Source organism: Hoplias malabaricus, chromosome 6 (assembly GCF_029633855.1).
Source record: "Hoplias malabaricus isolate fHopMal1 chromosome 6, fHopMal1.hap1, whole genome shotgun sequence".
Lineage (NCBI taxonomy): Eukaryota > Metazoa > Chordata > Actinopteri > Characiformes > Erythrinidae > Hoplias > Hoplias malabaricus.
The window spans coordinates 46,567,589-46,592,036 of record NC_089805.1 but is presented as its reverse complement, the minus strand read 5'-3'; the positions used below and the strand labels follow the sequence as shown (position 1 = coordinate 46,592,036).

Below are 24,448 nucleotides of genomic sequence, written 5' to 3'. Positions count from 1 at the left end.
GGAACTGGGAGTCTGAGAGCGCTTATGGAACTGGGAGTGAGAGAGCGTTTATGGAACTGGGAGTGTGAGAGTGCTTATGGAACTGGGAGTGAGAAAGCGCTTATGGAACTGGGAGTGTGAGAGCACTTATGGAACTGGGAGTGAGAAAGCGTTTATGGAACTGGGAGTGAGAAAGCGTTTATGGAACTGGGAGTGTGAGAGTGCTTATGGAACTGAGAGTGAGAGAGCGCTTATGGAACTGGGAGTGTGAGAGCGCTTATTGAACTGAGAGTGTGAGAGCGCTTATTGAACTGGGAGTGTGAGAGCGCTTAGGGAACTGGGAGTCTGAGAGCGCTTATGGAACTGGGAGTGAGAGAGCGCTTATGGAACTGGGAGTGTGAGAGTGCTCATGGAACTGAGAGTGAGAGAGCGCTTATGGAACTGGGAGTGTGAGAGCGCTTAGGGAACTGGGAGTGTGAGAGCGCTTATTGAACTGGGAGTGTGAGAGCGCTTATTGAACTGGGAGTGTGAGAGCGCTTATTGAACTGGGAGTGAGAGAGCGCTTATTGAACTGGGAGTGTGAGAGCGCTTATTGAACTGAGAGTGAGAGAGCGCTTAGGGAACTGGGAGTGTGAGAGCGCTTATGGAACTGGGAGTAAGAGAGCGCTTAGGGAACTGGGAGTGTGAGAGCACTTATGGAACTGGGAGTGTGAGAGCGCTTATGGAACTGGGAGTGTGAGAGCACTTATGGAACTGGGAGTGAGAGAGCGTTTATGGAACTGAGAGTGTGAGAGCGCATATGGAACTGAGAGTGAGAGAGCGCTTATGGAACTGGGAGTGTGAGAGCACTTATGGAACTGGGAGTGTGAGAGCACTTATGGAACTGGGAGTGTGAGAGCGCTTAGGGAACTGGGAGTGTGAGAGCACTTATGGAACTGGGAGTGTGAGAGCGTTTATGGAACTGAGAGTGTGAGAGCGCATATGGAACTGGGAGTGTGAGAGCACTTATGGAACTGGGAGTGAGAGAGTGTTTATGGAACTGAGAGTGTGAGAGCGCATATGGAACTGGGAGTGTGAGAGCACTTATGGAACTGGGAGTGAGAGAGTGTTTATGGAACTGGGAGTGTGAGAACTCTAATGGAACTGAGAGTGAGAGAGCGCTTATGGAACTGGGAGTGTGAGAGCGCTTATTGAACTGAGAGTGTGAGAGCGCTTATTGAACTGGGAGTGTGAGAGCGCTTAGGGAACTGGGAGTGTGAGAGCGCTTATGGAACTGGGAGTGAGAGAGCGCTTATGGAACTGGGAGTGTGAGAGCGCTTATTGAACTGGGAGTGTGAGAGCGCTTATGGAACTGAGAGTGTGAGAGCGCTTATTGAACTGAGAGTGTGAGAGCGCTTATTGAACTGGGAGTGTGAGAGCGCTTATGGAACTGGGAGTGAGAGAGCGCTTATGGAACTGGGAGTGTGAGAGCGCTTATTGAACTGGGAGTGTGAGAGCGCTTATTGAACTGGGAGTGTGAGAGCGCTTATGGAACTGGGAGTGTGAGAGCGCTTATTGAACTGGGAGTGTGAGAGCGCTTATTGAACTGGGAGTGTGAGAGCGCTTTTTGAACTGGGAGTGTGAGAGCACTTATGGAACTGGGAGTGAGAGAGCGCTTAGGGTACTGGGAGTGTGAGAGCGCTTATTGAACTGGGAGTGTGAGAGCGCTTATGGAACTGGGAGTGAGAGAGCGCTCATGGAACTGGGAGTGTGAGAGCGCTTATTGAACTGGGAGTGTGAGAGCGCTTATTGAACTGGGAGTGTGAGAGCGCTTATGGAACTGGGAGTGTGAGAGCGCTTATTGAACTGGGAGTGTGAGAGCGCTTATTGAACTGGGAGTGTGAGAGCGCTTATTGAACTGGGAGTGTGAGAGCACTTATGGAACTGGGAGTGAGAGAGCGCTCATGGAACTGGGAGTGTGAGAGCGCTTAGGGTACTGGGAGTGTGAGAGCGCTTATGGAACTGGGAATGTGAGAGCGCTTATTGAACTGAGAGTGTGAGAGCGCTTATTGAACTGGGAGTGAGAGAGCGCATATGGAACTGGGCGTGTGAGAGTGCTTATGGAACTGAGAGTGAGAGAGCGCTTATGGAACTGGGAATGAGAGAGCGCTTATGGAACTGGGAGTGTGAGAGCGCTTATTGAACTGAGAGTGTGAGAGCGCTTAGGGAACTGGGAGTGAGAGAGCGCTTAGGGAACTGGGAGTGTGAGAGCGCTTATGGAACTGGGAGTGTGAGAGCGTTTATGGAACTGGGAGTGGAGGGGCAATTATGGAACTGGGAGTGTGAGAGCGCTTATGGAACTGGGAGTGAGAGAGCGCTTATGGAACTGGGAGTGTGAGAGCGCTTATTGAACTGAGAGTGTGAGAGCGCTTAGGGAACTGGGAGTGTGAGAGCGTTTATGGAACTGGGAGTGAGAGAGCCCTTAGGGAACTGAGAGTGTGAGAGCGCTTATGGAACTGAGAGTGAGAGAGCGCTTAGGGAACTGGGAGTGTGAGAGCGTTTATGGAACTGGGAGTGTGAGAGCGCTTATGGAACTGGGAGTGAGAGAGCGCTTATGGAACTCGGAGTGTGAGAGCGCTTATTGAACTGAGAGTGTGAGAGCGCTTAGGGAACTGGGAGTGTGAGAGCGTTTATGGAACTGGGAGTGAGAGAGCGCTTATGGAACTGGGAGTGTGAGAGCGTTTATGGAACTGGGAGTGGAGGGGCAATTATGGAACTGGGAGTGTGAGAGCGCTTATTGAACTGGGAGTGTGAGAACGCTTATGGAACTGGGAGTGAGAGAGCACTTAGGGAACTGGGAGTGTGAGAGTGCTTATGGAACTGGGAGTGAGAGAGCGCTTATGGAACTGGGAGTGTGAGAGCACTTATGGAACTGAGAGTGTGAGAGCACTTAGGGAACTGGGAGTGTGAGGGCGCTTATTGAACTGGGAGTGAGAGAGCGCTTATTGAACTGGGAGTGTGAGAGCACTTAGGGAACTGGGAGTGAGAGAGCGCTTATTGAACTGGGAGTGAGAGAGCGCTTATTGAACTGGGAGTGTGAGAGCACTTAGGGAACTGGGAGTGTGAGGGCGCTTATTGAACTGGGAGTGTGAGAGCGCTTATTGTACTGGGAGTGAGAGAGCGCTTATTGAACTGGGAGTGTGAGAGCGCTTATGGAACTGAGAGTGAGAGAGCGCTTAGGGAACTGGGAGTGTGAGAGCGCTTATGGAACTGGGAATGTGAGAGCGCTTATTGAACTGAGAGTGTGAGAGCGCTTATTGAACTGGGAGTGAGAGAGCGCATATGGAACTGGGCGTGTGAGAGTGCTTATGGAACTGAGAGTGAGAGAGCGCTTATGGAACTGGGAGTGAGAGAGCGCTTATGGAACTGGGAGTGTGAGAGCGCTTATTGAACTGAGAGTGTGAGAGCGCTTAGGGAACTGGGAGTGAGAGAGCGCTTAGGGAACTGGGAGTGTGAGAGCGCTTATGGAACTGGGAGTGTGAGAGCGTTTATGGAACTGGGAGTGGAGGGGCAATTATGGAACTGGGAGTGTGAGAGCGCTTATGGAACTGGGAGTGAGAGAGCGCTTATGGAACTGGGAGTGTGAGAGCGCTTATTGAACTGAGAGTGTGAGAGCGCTTAGGGAACTGGGAGTGTGAGAGCGTTTATGGAACTGGGAGTGAGAGAGCGCTTAGGGAACTGAGAGTGTGAGAGCGCTTATGGAACTGAGAGTGAGAGAGCGCTTAGGGAACTGGGAGTGTGAGAGCGTTTATGGAACTGGGAGTGTGAGAGCGCTTATGGAACTGGGAGTGAGAGAGCGCTTATGGAACTGGGAGTGTGAGAGCGCTTATTGAACTGAGAGTGTGAGAGCGCTTAGGGAACTGGGAGTGTGAGAGCGTTTATGGAACTGGGAGTGAGAGAGCGCTTATGGAACTGGGAGTGTGAGAGCGTTTATGGAACTGGGAGTGTGAGAGCGCTTATTGAACTGGGAGTGTGAGAACGCTTATGGAACTGGGAGTGAGAGAGCACTTATTGAACTGGGAGTGTGAGAACGCTTATGGAACTGGGAGTGTGAGAGCGTTTATGGAACTGGGAGTGTGAGAGCGCTTATGGAACTGGGAGTGAGAGAGCGCTTATGGAACTGGGAGTGTGAGAGCGCTTATTGAACTGAGAGTGTGAGAGCGCTTAGGGAACTGGGAGTGTGAGAGCGTTTATGGAACTGGGAGTGAGAGAGCGCTTATGGAACTGGGAGTGTGAGAGCGTTTATGGAACTGGGAGTGGAGGGGCAATTATGGAACTGGGAGTGTGAGAGCGCTTATTGAACTGGGAGTGTGAGAACGCTTATGGAACTGGGAGTGTGAGAGTGATTATGGAACTGGGAGTGAGAGAGCGCTTATGGAACTGAGAGTGTGAGAGCACTTATGGAACTGAGAGTGTGAGAGCACTTAGGGAACTGGGAGTGTGAGGGCGCTTATTGAACTGGGAGTGAGAGAGCGCTTATTGAACTGGGAGTGTGAGAGCACTTAGGGAACTGGGAGTGAGAGAGCGCTTATTGAACTGGGAGTGAGAGAGCGCTTATTGAACTGGGAGTGTGAGAGCACTTAGGGAACTGGGAGTGTGAGGGCGCTTATTGAACTGGGAGTGTGAGAGCGCTTATTGTACTGGGAGTGAGAGAGCGCTTATTGAACTGGGAGTGTGAGAGCGCTTATGGAACTGAGAGTGAGAGAGCGCTTAGGGAACTGGGAGTATGAGAGCGCTTATGGAACTGAGAGTGTGAGAGCACTTAGGGAACTGGGAGTGTGAGAGCACTTAGGGAACTGGGAGTGTGAGAGTGTTTATGGAACTCTGACTGAAGGATAGTAAACTACAACAGAAGATTTTTAACTGTGTTTGTTTATTTTCTCATCTGGTGCAAAGAAAGGAACAGCTAAACTCCAGTCCTCTCACTTCCCTTTAACACAGTGTTTATAATAACAACAAAAGAAATGCTGTATAATACAATTTTCACTATTTAAATTACATAATAATCTAATGAGAAATTTAATCAGATGTTGATTTTAATTCAACTAAATATGTCATTCTAATTCAATCTATTACATCTTAAAAAGCCATATAAATAATTATGGGCAAAAATGCAAAAGCAAAATAATTTTTTTAATATCTTAGTTGTTTCACTTTTAGAAGTTTAAAAATCTTACTAAAACATTTTGTTTAAAAAAATCATGAAAATTAAATAATTAAAACAAAGAGCAGATAAATAAATAAATAAATATACATAATTATGCTTATGTAAAAATTCTGTTCATTTTAATATTAATTAAATTAATATTCTCCTGGTGACTGTCTGTGAGGAGCGTGGTGTGTTCTCCCTGTGTCCACGTGGGTTTCCTCCGGGTGACTGTCTGTGAGGAGTGTGGTGTGTTCTCCCTGTGTCCACGTGGGTTTCCTCTGGGTGCTCCAATTTCTTCCCATGGTCCAAAAACACATGTTGGTAGGTGGATTGGAGACTCAAAAGTGTGTGTGTGTGGGTCACCCTATAAAAGACTGGTGTTTCCGCCTTACGCCTAATGATTATGGGTAGACTCTGGAACCACCCTCACCCTGAACTGGATAAGGGTTACAGACAATAAATTAATGTATTTATATTTCAAATAGTAAATTATATATTGATTTATCTGTTTTAAACCCAATCTAATTAAATTTGAATCTAATCTAAACAGAATGCCATTTGCAGTTAGAAAGTCTTAAACCTGAGATAAGGGGTGGGTGTAAATGAACTAATGTAAAAATGAAATATTGATTTTGATTTTTGTGGGATATTTTTTGGATAATGTTCAAAATGTCTGGGAAGTTTAGAGCTGATCTAGAAACATGTTTAAATTCAAGTTATATTTTAAGTTTATATTAAGTAAGTGTAAAATGTACAGATTTATTTTTTTCATTATATTGCCTGAACTGAAACTCTATTTTACATAATGTTTATATCTCAGACCCTCCCTGAGAAATAACAGAAGGGAGTGTTTCCTGAAATGTTAACGCTCAGTTGAGTGTGTGGTTATTTCACTTCTTAAAACAGAACTGTGTAAATGAAGCAGAACGCAGAGTTAAACACATTTCCCTACCACAAATGAACTCTGTCTCTATATGTACGTCAGTGTTTGTGTTTCGTTAAAGGTGGGTGGTCTGTGTATAATGAAGGAAATGAATGTAAATTTGCAGATGCGCAGATGTTGCACAGATGATGTTTTGCATGTTTTCATATTTCTATTCTTTAAAGACGGAGAGTCAGTTACTCATTTCACTCTCTCTCTCTCTCTCTCTCTCTCTCTCTCTCTCGGAACAATGATGAACACAGTAACTCTGCTGCTGGCTGTTCTGATTCTCTGGGTGCAAGGTCTGTGTCAATTTATTTATGATTTTATACAAAACACATTTTAATCAAGCTGTAAATTATTTAGAGGAGTTGGTGTGTTCTCCCTGTGTCTGCGTGGGTTTCCCCCGGGTGCTCCGGTTTCCTCCCACAGCCACCCCCTCCAGGGTGTAATCCCGCCTTGCGCCCAATGATTCCAGGTAGGCTCTGGACCCACCGCGACCCTGAACTGGACAAGGGTTACAGATAATGAATGAATGAATGAATGAATGTAAATTATTTATTTATAAACAGTTGCAAACATTGCTTTTACACTAATATTTATTTGATAATTTGTTGTGGCGCAAAGCTAACTCTAAACATTCAAATACATTTTTTTAAATAAAACCGACCATGTTTCTTTCAGAAGTGAGTTACTGCACATATACAGTCTGGTATACGGTTTCCCTGTGTTGCTTATGTCTGTGTTTCTGCCTGTTATGTGACCATTTGAAATCAGCAGATGTTTGATACATTTATGAATTTGAATGTTTTTGGACAAAAATGTGCTGAGCACTCTCTGCAAAGTCTAGAATTAGATTTTTACTGATGATCAAAACCGTCTGCTCTGATTTAGTATCAGAGAGGTTTAGACAGATGTATTTTTATTTTCAGCATAAACCATGTTTATATTTTACTTTTATTCCAGCCTCCATTCTCATCAGGAAACTTTTTTCTTTTTCTCAAAGAACACTTTCCCAAACTTCAGTTTTAGAATTTGGTTTAACTTGCTATGCTTTTCCTGATCTGAGAAATCCCAATTCTGTTCTGCTGAGCTGAGGTCTGGTCTGGATTTAAAACAATGTAGTTTCCATCTGAAGATTTAAAAAAAAAAATTTTTTTTCCCTTTCTTCCCTTCAGTGTCCCACCAAGAGCGCCAGTCTCCAGAGAAAGTTTCTGTTGAAGTCGGACGTCCAGTCACTTTAAGCTGTGTTACGAGTTCTGGAATTGGTTATAGTCTGAATTGGTACCAGCTGAAACCTGGATCAGCTCCTAAACTGATGATTTATGATTCAAATAATAGAGCTTCAGGAGTTCCAGAATGATTCAGTGGCACAAACTCTGGCTACACCTTCACCATGACCATCGATAAAGTCCAGCAGGAGGATGATGGGGAGTATTACTGTGCGGGATTCTATGTGGCGAGTCGAGTGTTCACACAGTGAAAAAGAGTCGTACAAAAACCTCCCACCGTCTCAAAAGCAGCTGCAACAAAATCGCTCAGGGAGAAACGCACTACAGATATCAGCACACCTGGTAAACATGAGCAAATCCAGCATTAAAAACATTGTTTATTTATTATATTTTATTATCTTTCATTTACTTTATTATATCTTTCATATAATCTATATGAAAAGATTGAAAGAAAAATTGTTTCATGGAAATAACCTCAGATCTCTGTGGCAAAACATGAAATTCTAAAGAGTGAAATCAAGATATTCATCAAGTGGGTGGGAAAAACAAAAATAGATGTATAGATATTAATCTGCAGCTTTGTTGTAAGAAGAGGGTGTGTTTCAGTACAGATTAAAGACCCTGAAAAGCCAAACTAGTTCTGGATATTAACTGAGCAATATGTGTATTCCACATTCACCTGGTGATTACATAGAACTGAAGGGACTGTGTGTGTGTGTGTGTGTGTGTTAATTCAGCATACATTGTTGTGTGTTGAGGGTCTTCTCTGCCTTATCAGAACCATATTTGACCTCACAGGTCACCGTTCCCGCGTCCCTCCACTCGTCTGCTGTGAGGGTGAGAAAACCGCTGAAGCTAAACAGACCATTCTTCTGACGGACCACGGGGCTGACCAACATTCCCTGGCTCTGTCCACTCACAGGCCCCACCCCCTTTCCTCCAACCTTCCAGCTCAGAGTCCAATCAGAGGGAAAACATCCCTCAACCAAGCACAGGGCTGTGGCCTTCCCCTGCTCCAGCTCCTTACCACCAGGGGGCAGCACAGAGAGAGAGGGACGTGTCACACCTGCTCCGAAAGAGAGAGAGAGAGAGAGATTGCCTTAATGTGTGTGTGTGTGTGTGTGTGTGTGTGTGTGTGTGTGTGTGGGGGGGGGGGGGGGGGGGGGCATATTATTGATATATTTTAAATGTGGGAATTTTATAAATTTAATTATTTTCATAATTGTGTATAGTGCTTGATGTTCCCATTTTGTCTGTCTTTAATTGTAAGTGTTTATTTAATGCAGAAAGAGGTTGTTTATTTTGTTTATTTGCTCGGCTGGTGCTGAGGGAGAGTTAGGGAGAGTTAAGTGAGGAACACTTGAACTGTGTTCTATTTGTAACTCTCTGTTTTTTTAACTCACACTATGTTTATAGAACACAGCCATACAACAGCTGTTTAACACAATCGTCACTATTTAAAATAACTCAATTTAGTCAGAAAATTAATCACAAAATTATTAGTTTTGTCCATATTTAATACATGATTAACTTAAAGCCTAATGAAAACATTAAAACTGAATAATTATTTTAAACAGAATATATGATGTCAGAAAAACATTTACAAAGTTAATCAGAATGTAACCAATATTTAATGACAAAATGAATAAGAATTGCTTAGAACTTAATCAGAACGTAACCAGAATTTAGTCCAATATAATCAACATTTAATCATTATTCAGCCATTCAGAATATAACAAAGAATTTAATCACGATTTGATTATTTAAAAATAAACCCGAATTCAGTCCAAATTTAAATCAGAATTTACTTACAGTTTAATAGAAAATTAAGCAGCACTGAAATGCTTTACTCAAAGAATCCAATAAAAATATCTAAACTATCTTAACAAAAATATATTAATAAATAAAATGTCTTAAGCTTAACTCAACTAACAAAAAGCAATGTTTTAGTTTAGGATGCAAACAAATATATTAATTTTAAAATAAATATTTAAATCAGTTTAAAAATATTTTACATTAGCTTCACATTTGGTGAGGCTTTAACAATTATTTTCTTATTAAATTAACTTACAAAAAACAAATAAAGTAAAAAAAAAAGCTAATTAGTTAAAAAGTTAGCGATAATATTTTATTTATAAAGTAGTATTATAATATATAATACTAAAATAATAGCTTTTGTTTCACTGATGATTACATTATTTCAACATTAAATATTACAATGGAATAATCATTTTATAAATCAATTAAATTCACATTGACAATTGGGAATGTTTATATTTATATTTTTAATTCAGTGTTATATATTAATGTTTTCATTTAATTATTTTTTAAAATCAAATGGTCAGTAATACAAAATCAAAATTAAGCAAGAGAAATTGGTCATAAGCAGCTAATTTGAAATTAAGTTCCCTTGTTTCAGGGCATTAATAAGATTAGCACATTTATAAATATGAAATTATACATAAAAATAAGAAGAGAAAATGACTCACGTCCGACAGAGAGTTTAGTACCTCCACCGAATACGTTCCACACTGATACACCCTCACTGAGCAGCTGTACAAAAACCTGTGCCACACAGTCAACACTGTTTTACTCAAAGCAATATAAACTCATACATTTTCTACAGAGTCCTACAGTCAGCACCAATCCAAACCAACCACGTATGAATTTACACTTCTGTTTCTATTTCAGTTCATCTAATATTTAGACTAATTTTTGGAAATTAGTCTCTTCTTGAGTAATCAGACTTCACCCACAGCCAAAACACTCCACTGAACAATATTCATAATGGAAGTGTAAACACACTAATCTGTTTTAAACACAATCTAATTTAAACCTCATATCATTGTTTATTATATATTTCATTCACATTTAAAATGTTCCACTGTGTAATATTTATGTTTATAAGGAATAAATTAAAATCTTATTAGATTTAAATTAAACCTAATCTAATGTAAACTGTCAATCCAGATTCATAGTGGGTTTTTGTTAGTTTTGAAAGCATAATACTCTTAAACCTTAGATGACCTCTACAGTGGGTTTATTTAAACTAAAACCAGTCCCTGACCATCTCTAAGAGATCATCAGCTTTTAATTTAAAATAAAATTGAGGCTGTGTTTTCTTGTTGGTTAACAATCAGTTTTCTCACCAGCTTTCTCTCTGGGTGGACATCAGAAAAGTAACATTCACCTAAGATGAGTGATCAGTGACTCAGTCACATTGTACAAATCATACAGATGTTCTTTTAGTCAAATATTTTTATATCCATCTTGAGACCAGGCAGGTGTTTCTTCTTAGGTTTTTGAAACAGTTTCTAATCTCAGAGTTAAAATAATCCAGTTTACCCCCAAAAGACCACACACAAGAGCAATGTGTTTCCTGTAATGATTCAGTTCAGTGTGTGGTTCTTTCACTTCTTTAAACAGAGCTCAGTCAATGAGGCAGAACACACAATTGTATCCAAAATAAACATGTATATATATTGAATATAATCAGAATTTAATCTGTACACAATCTCACAAATACATAAAGTATTAAGTACACTAATAACATTTTAACATGGAATTCTTTTTATTTAGAGATCCTTTTTAAATAGGAATTATATTATCACTTTCTGAACATCCCTCACTGAAACAATTACTTTAAGTGACTCATTAATTAACATACATCTAAACATGTTAATTCAGTTAAAAACAAACATCAATAAACACAATCCTGTTTAAAACACTGCTCACAGTTAAATGACATTTAATTTAATTATGCTGAATCAGAACAACACGTTCTAGATATTGACTATATACAGAGAGTAAAGTTCTGTGAGTTTTATGATTATGCAATTTACAGCAATTTCAGTGTTGATTAGTTCGAGAGACTGATTTCCATTTAACACAACATCATTAGTCAGTCCTTTACAGACTGCCCATCTCAGTTTTTACTCAATTTAATATCTAGAACCTGCTTGGTGTTTGAGTGCAGTTTTTTTAAACAGTCTCTGAACCAGAGTAGTGTAGATTTTCCTAAATCCATCCTACGCCCGTGTTAAATCAATGCTGCTTGCATTAAATTTACAGTGAGGGTGTTAGTGTTAAAATATAATGGTGTTAGCTTAACTCTAATAGTGTGAATTTGCTGTGCATCAATCTTCTTGAACTTAGTGAAACTCTCTTTTTCCTTATTATAAGAGAGTTGTAGAAATGTTATAGGATTATTAAGTGTTTTTCTGTTATCTGTTTGTTTTAAGTGAACAGATCTCACGGTAGATTATTTTATAATACATTCTTCAGTGGTTCCAACGGGATTTCAGTAGTAAATCTCATCCTAGTGATGTTTGATTCATGTACAATTCCAGAACACTTTGTTTAGTTATATTTCCAGTGTTTGGGTTTTGTTAAAGGTGTGTTTTCAGTTTTTCTGAAGTAACAAAATGTACATGTAGGGAGGGTGTGCAGATGAACAGATGATGTTTTGCATGTTTACAAATTTCTCCCTATTTAACAAACGAATGAAAAATTATCACATCTTTCTCTCTCTGTCTCTCTCCCTCAGAACAATGATGACCACAGTAACTCTGGTGCTGACTGCTGTGACTCTCTGGGCTTAAGGTCTATAACACAAAACCTTAAAATTTACTTTCATGGAGTTAAAACAATTCCAACGTCTCTCTTATTTGGAAGCCAGGTACTGCACATGTTTGATTTCCAGTTTCCCACAAGCTGAATGCTTTTATTTCTTTTTCTGATAGGTTAAAAAATTCAGAGACCCCATTTTCATTTATTTAATGAACTAATGTACTGTTTACATCTTGTTCTTCATATAAATATAATTCATTTCCAAAGAAATATATACTGTAGAAAGAAGTTGTTAAATTTTCAGAAAAGAACAACTTACTCTAAGTCTTTCAGAATTTACTTTACAGCGTCCATTCTCTTCAGGAGACTCGCTTTGTGTTTCTCATAGAACTCTGCAACCACAACCACAAAAATTCAGTCTTAGAATTTGGTTTAACTTGTTCTAATTTTCCTGATCTGAGAATTCCAGATTCTGTTCTGTTGAGTTCAGGTCTGGTCTAGATTTAAAACAACGTAGTTTTCACCCTAAGATGTTTTGATTGTATTAATTCAGTTTTTTCTCCTTTCTTCAGTGTCCCACCAAGAGGTCCAGTCTCCTAAGACCGTTTCTGTTGAAGTTGGACGTCCAGTCACTTTAAGCTGTGTTACGAGTTCTGGAATTGGTACTGACCTGAGTTGGTACCAGCTGAAACTTGGATCAGCTCCTAAACTGCTGATATATACATCCAGTTCTAGAGCTTCAGGAGTTCCAGAACGATTCAGTGGCACATACTCTGGCTACACCTTCACTATGACCATTGATAAAGTCCAGCAGGAGGACGATGGGGAATATTACTGTATGGGTACCTATAGCGGTCCAGTGTTCTCACTGTGATAAAAAGTCGTACAAAAACCTCCCTCCAGCTCAAACTGCAGCTGCAACCAAATCACTGAGGCATAACCACACCACAGATATCAGCACGCCTGGTAGACATAGGAAACTCTCCTCTTAATAACATTGTTCATTTATTATATTTTCATCTTCCTTTCTAAATGTTAACGGAAATTAAATATTTATTTGAAATACAAATATCTATATAACAGAACTGAGACAAATGTAACACAATTAGAATTTGTTAGGAGTCAAATTTAACTGAATATATATTTACATATTCTGTGTGTTAAATATTCACCTTAAAAGACCATCCATGACTTCATCACCATGAAATAAGGAAAAAGAATGGAGCTGACATCAGAGGATTTTACTTAAAGGTGGAATATGGGTTCTATCCCTAAATTGGATAAGCGGTTACAGATAATGGATGGATTTAAATTAGATGACTAAGATTAGGTGTTGGGTCAGATGTGTGGTTCCTTGCCACCTACCAGGTTTAGAAGGCAAAACACAAGGTGGGGTAGGTGGATTGGCAACTCAAAATTGTCCATAAGTGTAAGTGTGTGAGTGAATGTGTGTGTGTTTCTGTGTTGCCCTGTGAAGGACTGGCGCCCCCTCCAGGGTGTATTCCCGCCTTGCGCCCAATGATTCCAGGTAGTCTCTGGACCCACCGCGACCCTGACCTGGATAAGGGTTACAGATAATGAATGAACACAAGGTGGTGGTCTTACAGTTTTTATGAAGAGAGGAATAAATGAAAATGACCCCAGATTATATTTAAATTACATGAAAATATTTAGTTGTTAATTTTATTTGCTGGAAAATTCAAATGTAAGGACTAATGAAATGTATGTATTTTGGTCCTACGCTGACTGCTGAACCATTTAAGGTGGAATGGAAGACTCTAGTAAGAAACAAACTGATGTTTAATGGAGATATTAGACCATAAACAAACAATGGCATCTAAATAATGATATCTGATATCCGAAATGAACCATGGCTTAACCATGGCTATATTCACACTGTCACCTCTGGGTGACTGTCTGTGAGGAGTGTGGTGTGTTCTCCCTGTGTCTGCGTGGGTTTCCTCTGGGTGATTGTCTGTGAGGAGTGTGGTGTGTTCTCCCTGTGTCCGCGTGGGTTTCCTCCGGGTGACTGTCTGTGAGGAGTTTGGTGTGTTTTCCCTGTGTTCGCATGGGTTTCCTCCCACAGTCCAAAAAGACACGTTGGTAGGTGGATTGGTGACTCAGAAAGTGTCCATATGTGTGAGTGAATGTGGCGCCCCCTTGAGGGTGTGTTCTGGATCAACAAAATTTCTATAAATGGTGATTCTTTACAGTTTTCATTGGATGGTAAAAACCTGCTCTAACTCAGACAAAGCACCATCCCTATTTAAGGCCAAGGTTCAAATCCACCAAACCAGATCTATATTTTTCTGTCTTTAACTCACCTCTTCTACATTAACATCAGGTGTTTTCTTTAAACCTGATTAACATACAAAATAGACATGAATGTATTTCACATTTCAATGGCCTTTTAATGTCAAAACATGGGCAAAAGTTTGAGGACAACTGTTTGCCCAGTGAACTAATCAGGAGTGTTCCTCTGCTGCAATAAGACTCTCTACACTCCTCATAAGATGTTGAACCAAATGTTAGAACATTGCTGTGAGGAGATCGTGGCTTCCCCCACGGGTAACTTTAGTGATGTCAGTGCTCATGTTGGATGGTTATTTCTGGATCATAAACACCACTCCATCACATCCAAAATGTATTAGATCACTCCACAGAACACAGTTCTTCTGCTCCACGGCCAGGCGCTGGTGAGCGGATTTATAACCCTCTAAAGAAGCCTGTCACCATGGTGGTCTTAGGCTCATGTTCATCTGCTTTGCTTTGTAGATTAATCAAGTTTAATACACAGTAGTGTTCTCCCTGTGTCTGTGTGGGTTTCTTCCAAGTGCTTCGATTTCCTCCCACAGTCCAAAACACACATCAGTAGGTGGATAGTGTGTGGTGCCCTGTGATGGACTGGTGGTCTGTCCAGTGTGTGTTGTGCCCAGTGATTCCCGTTCAGGTCTGAACCCAACACGAACTCTGAACTGAATAAGTGGCTACAGACACTGAATGAATGCATGAATGAAAGAATGAATGAATAATACACCGTAAGAACCCATTTATAAAAAAATAAAAATACTCAAAAATAAGTCCTCAATAATACAATATGTTTTTTGTATACCAATGTTCCTTAGCTTGTGGTGTCAAGTGTGATCACTGATGAGGTCTGTTATTACAGCACCACCTAGTGCACTGTGGAAACCACACACACACACACACACACACACAGGAGAATGTATGTTTTCTTGCACTTTGCTTGAAGTTAGTCCAAGAGAGGGATGTTAGACATTAATAGACCACTGCACCAAACAGACACAGGCAGCCGGTGGAGCTGCCACCTTAAGAAATGGAAAAGAAAGATACAAGAAAATACTAAGGAGACTCAAGTGTAAGCTCAAATTTAATTCCAAAAGAACCCCCCCCCCCAAAAAAAAAAAAAAAAAAAAAAAGCACAGACTCCAAACACATCATATTACGAGCAGCAGAGCTGTCTTTAAAACGTACTTCTTCTTCTTTTATTTCCTAGTTTGTCCATTTTCATCTCTGTCTTCTACAGAGCCCTTAAAGTGACATGGTGTTTTAATAAGTTGTGGCAACAAAATAATATATTGGCTTATTTAAAAAATTACCTCTTAGTGGCTCTTTAGGTCTGTTTTTTTATTTATATTGATTTATTTATTTGTGAGAACCAAACCCTTTTCATTTTCTTTCTTGAAGAGATTATATCTTTCATGCTGGACTGGTGCACACACACGGTTGTTCCAGCCTGACCAGCACCAGATAGGCTCAGGACCCACCACAACCCTGATCAGGATGAAGAAGATACAGAAAATGAACAAAATATTTAATCTTATCTTCTCAGCTTTCTTTAATTTTCCTTTTATTTTCTGGGGTAAACCTTAAGAGAAACCTCAAATAACAGACCCCAACCAAATCAGTAGCCAGTTTAGGGGCCATTCCTAACAGATAAACACTTACATACTTTAAATCAGCATCATGCCTGAGGTATTCTCATGTTATGAATCATCCATTACACAGTCACCTATATGGGTCTAAACTTGTTTTAAACACAGATGCCCCCTGATTTAATGTGACTGAATGCATCTGAATGCAATAGAGAAGGTTTCATGCTGCCTGCAGTGAGTTGCAAAAAACACATTAAAATATTCCACTAGTTCACCACACTTCAATTTGATATTTTTCATATCGTTTCTATAATGACTTTGCTGTTATTTAGTGTATAGTAACAGTGTTATAAGAGATACTTTAGTTGTTTACTGGCATGGCTCAATTAACTGACAAAATACAAACAAACCGCATTATAATCATTTTTCAGCGCTGCAGTGACACTGACGTGGTGGTGGTGTGTTAGTGTGTGTTGTGCTGGTGTAGAGTGGATCAGACACAGCAGTGCTGCTGGAGTTTTTAAACCCTGTGTCCACTCTCTGTCCACTCTGTGAGACACTCCTCCCTCGTTGGTCCACCTTGTAGATGTAGAGTCAGAGACAGTAGCTCATCTGTCGCTGCACAGTGTGTGTCGCTCGTCCTCTAGTCCTTCATCAGTGACACAGGACGCTGTCGGCTGGATGTTTTTGGTCGGTGGACTGCTCTCAGTCCAGACACTGAGGGGTTTAAAAACTCCAGCAGCACTGCTGTGTCAGATCCGCTCCTGTCAGCACAACACACACTAACACACCACCACCATGCAGTGCTAAGAAAGATCCACCACCCACATCTTATTTACTCTGTGAGTGTCCTGAGCATTGAATAACAGAGTGAAAGGGGGAAAACAAAGTATGCAGATAAGAGGTGCATTACAGCCTGTAACTGTAGAACTATGAAGTGCTCCTGTGTGGTCAGTGGAGCTGATATAGTGGAGAGTGAATGTAGAAACAAGAGGTTGTCATAAAGTTAAGACCAGTCAGATCAGGGTAAATTGCTATCAGTTTTATTTTTTATTTAACACTTAATCTTTTTAACATTTTATGTTTGCCAAACAATATTATTTTAAATGCAATAATAATAATATAAAAATAATATTTACTCATAAAACTGTAAATATTATCATTCTGAGTCCCAACTACCTTCCCCCACCAATTAAAAATTAAATCATTGATAAACTCATGAAGGTAAGAATAATACAAAATATTAATGAAAATACATTGAGATTAATGATAATAATAAGCCTATGTCAACAACTTATAAAAAATAATAGAAAACAGCTGAAAACACTGGCAGTGTGCCCTATTCCCAACATTTTCTGCACACAGTGGATCTGAAGGCTGTACTGATGTAAACACGTATTCATTAAACACATAGACATGTGTTTATTTAGAGTATATATTCTACAGAACATCAAAGTTTCACATGTATTTGCACACTATTTTGGAAAGAGAAACAGTAAAGGTGATAAGGCCTTTACACACATACATAATCAGAAATAATGTGAAGAATTACATTTAAAAAGATATTTGGGAATTCCTTTTACAAAATATTTTCTTAATCCTTTTATAAATCTCCTGCAGATTCAGCCCATAAATAATTGGATTAAATAAAGGAGGAAATACCATGTTCTCTACCGACATTATCATAGAAAAAATATGAGGAACATTAGCTTCTAATCTAGTGTTAATTATTTCAAAACAAGTAGTTACTGAAAAATTAATGACAATAACAATATGAGGGAAGCAGGTCTGTAGAGCTTTCCTTCTGAAATCTTTAGAGTTCTTTAAACAGACGTTAAGTATTCTGGCGTATGAGAAGATGATGAAGATCACAGGAGGAAACACAGTAACAATTAAACTAAATAATCCAAATAGGTTATTTACAAAAGTATCTCCACAACTTAGTTTAACAATTGCATAATTATTGCAGTAAACTCTGTCCAGCCTATACTTACACAGCTGGAGCCTGTATGTTAATATTATAATTATACCATTGTCACAGACAGGTAATAAACAGCAGAGGAGTAAAAGTTTCCAGACAGTGGATATTTTCATCAGATTTGAATATTGCAGGGGTTTACAGATGGACACATATCTGTCGAAGGCCATCACTGATAACACAATGAACTCAGCAACTCCATAAGTGTAAATACAAAAAGCCTGAAACAAACAGGATTGATAGGAAATTATCTGTTTTTCTGACAGGAAATCAATCAGAAGTTTAGGATACAGGACAGTGGCTCCAAATAGAGAGTTCATCAGTAAAGCAGTTATGAAAATGTACATCGGTTCATGGAGATGTTTGTCTGCATAAATGACATAAATTACAACAGAATTAAAGCAGATGATGAGGATGAAGACAGTGAGAGTGATTATGAAATAAAAATATCTGTACTTCTCCAACTCTACATGTCCCTCCAAAAATAAAAATGTAAAATTGAACGACAGATCCATGAGTTCCAATTAAATTATCCATCAGTTTCCAAGAACCTAGAATATTGACAGTAATAACTCAGGCATCATTCACTATGAATCAGAGGTGCAGATTTACTGAGGAGATGTACATTTATATATTTTTAAATAGTTCCACATCAGGGATTTCTTCAGTAACTGATGGACAGGTCTGAGTCCAACCCTCTATTTTTTCTATTGTAAAAGAATAACTTGAAAGTGTCAATGCAAACTGTTGAGATTAAATATGCTTACTGTATTTGCACTAAATACTGGTGATGGGAATTTAATATTAAATAAAAAATAACATCACTACTTCATCACTGGATATTGTAGTGTACAATAAAAATTGTTACTGTTTGTGTGTCACTGTGGTGGGCCCATCAAGGGTATATAGTCATACCATCAATCAAGAATCGTACTGTTATTTTATGTTATTTTATTTTACACAGTTCTATAATGAAAGAAGAGAATGTTCTATTCTGGAGAAGAGAATATAACAAACCTTTAGGAAATATAACTGGAGGAACATTTACAATGACAATGATCAATAATTCACCCGTACCTTTTATTCTGAGAGTGGTCCTGTTCTGAGTCTAATCACAAGCCCTGTCCCCATTCCAATCCATAGGCAAGTTTTGAGTCTAGTCCCTAGACCAGTCCCAGATCCAGAGTCCAGTCCCTAGTCCAATACACCAGAACAAACCAGAATCCTGATCCTTGTCTAGTCACTAGCCCAATCCAGTCTTTAGTCAAATCACTAAGTGTGCAGTCTCCAGTCCCTTATACAGTCCCCAATCCAATGTGATGATGTTGGATGCTATGTTGGACAGCAGGCTGATGGCTCACACAATCAGTGAAGCAGTTGAACCATTGAAGATGAAGAAGTTGATGACCACTGCAAGTTCACCACAGATGTTCTACTAAGCTGCATTAACATTCAGTTTCATTTTGGAAGTGCCTATCTTCAAAATGTTAAGGTCTAAATTGGTGATACCCAGAAAGAATGACACTCTAGGTCTGTCCCAAAACCTAGTGTGCTCCCTAAGTAGGCACTGACTATGTTGATTATTGAGACTCTGTAGTTGGAGAGAGATAGCGTAATGACTCGTTCCCGTCCACTGCCCGCGGCCAGTGTTTACTTACTTCAGCAGCTAACATCAGTTCCATGTCAAAGCTGCAGATTATCATGTTCCCATATTGATCAAGATTGTAACTGTACTTTTCTCTGGGAGAAGAGTGAAAAAGATGGGAGTTGTGCTTGAATTGCATTATGGGATTGCCTTCACGGCTGTGGAGCAGTTCTGGCTTAAAATTCAGCCAGATTAGGGTCAGTAGGCAGCATTTTTAAGGTATCTAAGAATTGTTACAGCCCACATATTGGGAGAGTGCATACTATGACGTTAAATGCTCATTAGGATTTTGGACAGACACAATGATAATTTACACAAACATCATCAAATCCTTCCTCTGTATAAATACTGTGGGGCATATTTGGTGGAGTATCTGAACCACCGCTGCAGTCACTTCTGAATCTGATGGGTATTTGTGCATACTAACAGGTCCAAACTGATGAAGAGTGGATAGGTTCTGTTCAGCAACATGTATACAAAAGTCACCTCGCTAGTAGGTAGCAAGACTGGTAGCTAGATTTGCTACTGCCCTTTGGGTGATACGGGAGTACCACGGAAGCTGGACATCACCTCAGATTTTGTCATCACCTCAGTAATTCTGAGATGAGGTTCCAAAAGCCAACTTGCAATTCAGGGCATAGACAATAACAACACAACACCCCACCCACACACCCTTGTTATCAAACTCATGAGGTGACATGTATTTCACTTCCTTGAAAACAGATGAAAATAAGTCTTCTATCGTAACTTCTGATGTGCATGTCCCTGTGAGAGCAATTACTAGCCGTGTACCAACACTCTCAAAACAAAATGGTATGTTAGAGGAAGATCACTGTTACTAAAGGTACAAACTGTTTAAACATGCCTTTAAAAGGTACAACAAGATTATGTTTATTAACAATATTTATAAGATATTATTATAAAACTGTGTAAAATAAAATAACATAATGTAAGTCCTGGAGATGAAATGGTTAGGTTATACAAATTTATATCATATACATCTATATACTAGTTAATGCTTTCAGTGACGTGTCCACTTATATAATGTATAAAATCAGACCCTTAACTGTACAGTCATTGATTTAGATTTTGCTTATATGGGAAAATAGTATATGTCAATTCATTAACATTAAGTGTTGTTGTGACTTATTTTAGCAAGAAGAAAACAATCACAACAAATTTACCAGCAAAATATAAGTATACACAATCACACGGAAAATTGTGAACAATTGTGAACAGTGATACATTCTCTTACATTAGGATGAGTAATTTTGATTATGACTTAGAAAGATAGCCAACATAAGACCGAAAGTACTGATCAAAATCAAAAAGCTGTTTTCTTTTTCCATGAAAGCAGTTTCTGGATTCTTTTCACAACCTCCTGCAGTTTCAGTCCATATATAACTGGATTAATTAAAGGAGGAAAAACCACATTTTCCACAGACATTATCATAGAAACAATGTGAGGAACATTCCCCTCAAATCTACTGTTAATTATTTCAAAACAGGATGTTACAGTAAAACTGGTGAAGATGAAAAGATGAGGGAAGCAGGTCTGTAGAGCTTTCCTTCTGAAATCTTTAGAGTTCTTTAAACAGACATTAAGTATCTGGACATAAGAGAAGATGACGAAGATCACAGGAGGAAACACAGCTATGGCCAATATAAACAGTCCAAACAAGTTGTTTACAGTTATATCTCCACAACTTAATTTAACTATGGCATAATTATTACAGTACACTCTGTCTAATCTGAATTTACATAACTGAAGTCTGTATGTTAAAATCACCAATATGCCTATTTCACAGCAGGGCACAAACCACGAAAGAAATAAAAGGAATCTAACAGTGGACATTCTCATAAGAGTTGAATATTGCAGTGGTTTACAGATGGACACATATCTGTCATAGGCCATTGCTGACAAGAGAGTGAACTCTGAAACACCATAAACATAAATACAAAAAGCCTGAAACATACAGGATTGATAGGATATAATCTGTTTTTCTGATAAAAAATCACTCAGCAGTCTGGGATAAAGAGCAGTGGCTCCAAATAAAGAGTTCATCAGTAAAGCAGTTATGAAAATGTACATCGGCTCATGGAGATGTTTGTCTGTGTAAATGACAGAAATAACAACAGAATTAAAGCAGATGATGAGGATGTAGACAGTGAGAGTGATTATGAAATAAAAATATCTGTACTTCTCCAACTCTACATGTCCCTCCAAAAATAAATATGTAAAATTGAATGACAGATCCATGACTTTTAATTAAATAATCCATCAGTTTCCAAGAACCTAGAATAAATTTCTTCTGGTGTTGACGGTAATCATGTTGATATCCACTATGAATCAGAGGTGCAGATTTACTGAGGAGGTGTACATTTATATATTTTTAAATAGTTCACATCTGGGAGTTCTTCAGTAACTGATGGACAGGTCTGAGTCCAACCCTCAATGAACCCCTATAGAAACAGTAAAACAAACAGAATTCTCAACAGAATTAACTGGAAAATCCTGCTTTACAGCAGTGTTTGTTTATTTATTTAATATTTGATCCTTGTAATAATTTAATAGGAATAAACTGATAGGTGTCAGTACAAACTGTTCAGGTTATAAATTATTACTGAATTTGCTCTAAATACCTGTGACAGTTATGTAATATTTAATACTAAACAACTAAAATAATGTGACTATTTCCCATCATTTTCCATCATACAGGGCTGTTCTACAGGCCATCAAATCATAAGTCATTAAACTGGTTCTTTGAGTGTTCATGGGTCTAAATAGAACCCCTGCTTTTAATAAAGAAACCCAAGTAACTATTTTAAGTTTGTGACCTTCTCAGCTGCCCAGTCTGTCTAGCTCCTAGAGTCTATTCATCAGTTCAGTCGTTTCCTGAGTCCAGTCAAATGTAGGGATTGGTAATGTTCACATTTAAACTGATATTAGTACTGGTGTGTGGAAATTCTTTGGCACATTCTCTGTAATAACAGACATTTTAAATTATAATTTTTATTGTAAACAGAGATGATATCAAGAGGTTTATTTAGAGACACTAACATCAACACATACTCCATGCTATCCCATTGATTTATTGTGCAAAGAAATTAGACACCTTATAGAAAACCCACACCATCTCTTCATCCACTGGATAAAGGGATTGTCCAACATTTTAAAAGTACCATAGGCATTATGATTCATGCTTTGCCATCCACTTCAAAGGGAAACTGGCCCAGGTGCCAGACATTTAAGTTTTCCCTTCAATGGCTCTGTCAATCACACAAAAGGGTATTTGCCTTTCTATATAAAGTTAGGGAGATATTTTGCGTCATATTGTGCATGTATATTTCTCTTTTCATTTCAACCCCAATTTTACTAGTTGTGAAAAAGAAACTGAATCCTTAACCAGACTCTGAAGGTATGGAATTGATTATAGCACAGGAACAAGCCAATACTGAGACACTACATGACAGGATATTGAAGGTGCTTAGCATTGAGGCAGGCGAATGAGTTCTCCTGGCAATAAGTCTGGAAGGGGAATCAAAATATCTGAAAAGTAGTAACTGACCAGCTATTGAGTGTATATAGGCAAACACTCTTAAGATGGAGGATATTATTACTGTCAAACTCAGAAGTGATGTGAATTCCACTTTTTCATTGGAAAGGTATGAACAGGCATCTTATTGCATGACTTCTGATGTGCTTGACCCAGTGGGAGCTATAACTACCCAATCTCTAGAGAACTGATCATATGTGTGGTCAAATATACCAATAAAAAAAAGACTGTGCTTCCTTATCTACACTGAAGCTAGATTTATGAGGAAATCCTCACCTAGAACAAACAATGACCTGATCCATGATCTCAGATTCCTCGAAGGATACATTTGCTGATTTGATAGACCTGCTGTCTCCTTCATACATTTTTTGCCAAACAGGACACATTTAATACATTATAATATATATGAAATGAAAACTAGTGTATTTATAGAATTAACCTTGGTATGTATAGAATGGCCCCTTCCAGGGTGTGTTCGTGCCTTGCACCCAGTTAATCTGGGCAGCCTCCAGACCCTGAACTGTATTAGGGATAAAGACAATGAATGAATTAACATATAGAATATTACATAAATATATATATATTAGGTGGCCTGGGCCAACCTCCTCCTCGCTGCCTACACGCAATCCCAATCTGCTCTCTGTCCTCTATCCCTTTCATTTGGCATCATAATGATTTAACCTTGAGCAGTAGCAGTAAATAGCTGTGTCTTCCAACTCTTCTTGAAGCTTGCTACACTGGTGTCAGAAGTGGGATTTTGTTTAAAGGTCATGCTAAAGCATCCACTACCATTTTAGAAGGGGATTGTAGGATGGGGAATAAGCCTGTGAGGAAGTGGCAGTAATGGTCTGGTCAGCTGGAAAATACTTGTTTTGTGAGGGAAGAAGTGTTGGGAGCTGGAATTATGCTAGGCAATTAAGGCAGCACTTAGGCTGGTGCAGAGAGAATGCTCCACTAGGAAGAACTACACTTGGTGGAGAGAGCAGAAGATACAGAGGTGATGTTTGCACTGGTAAGAGGCGTAAGGCCTGCAGCTGTGATGATCAGCATTTATAATAGAGCATGCAAAACAATAAGAGGAGTGAATATAACAGCTAAGATGATGGGCAGCACTGTTCATGTCAATGAAGGGAATGGTGTTCGGCAGTGGAAAATGTGGCGGAAGCAGTTAAATCACAAGCAGTGGCCAAAAACTGGAGTTCCAGTGTGTGGCACAGGCCCCATGGAGGAGGCGTTTGCATACACCATGTTTACATTGTTTTTTTCAGCAGACCTGCCCAAGATACGAGTCATGCACTCATAGCAATGGTGAGACATTTACAAAAATACACAGTGACAAATGCTGTAGCTCCAATGTTGTATGGGGTGGGCCCCATGGAAGAGGCATTGTGTTTAGGAGTATAATGCACAAAGATTGTGAGGATTTTCAGTGGGCTTTCTGGGATACATGCCATGCAAGCAAACAGAAATGGCGTATGGTAT

The 24,448-nt window shown here is 39.3% G+C and overlaps 2 protein-coding genes and 1 long non-coding RNA gene across 3 annotated transcripts; 1 reads left to right on the top strand and 2 right to left on the bottom strand.

Annotated features, from left to right (window-relative positions):
• Positions 1-6,325: 6,325 nt before the first annotated feature.
• On the top strand, positions 6,326-14,933 carry LOC136699762 (uncharacterized). Its single transcript, XR_010803664.1, has 5 exons — positions 6,326-6,391; positions 7,268-7,663; positions 8,120-8,426; positions 11,868-11,999; positions 12,463-14,933. It is a non-coding gene; the product is annotated as an uncharacterized lncRNA (long non-coding RNA).
• Positions 14,934-17,340: 2,407 nt separating this feature from the next.
• LOC136700258 (olfactory receptor 8G17-like) lies at positions 17,341-18,279 on the bottom strand. The gene has a single exon (XM_066675537.1). The coding sequence runs from the start codon at positions 18,277-18,279 to the stop codon at positions 17,341-17,343; it is 939 nt and encodes a 312-aa protein (XP_066531634.1).
• A 2,454-nt stretch (positions 18,280-20,733) lies between these two features.
• LOC136700460 (olfactory receptor 52B2-like) lies at positions 20,734-21,669 on the bottom strand. The gene has a single exon (XM_066675832.1). The coding sequence runs from the start codon at positions 21,667-21,669 to the stop codon at positions 20,734-20,736; it is 936 nt and encodes a 311-aa protein (XP_066531929.1).
• Between the last annotated feature and the right edge of the window lie 2,779 nt (positions 21,670-24,448).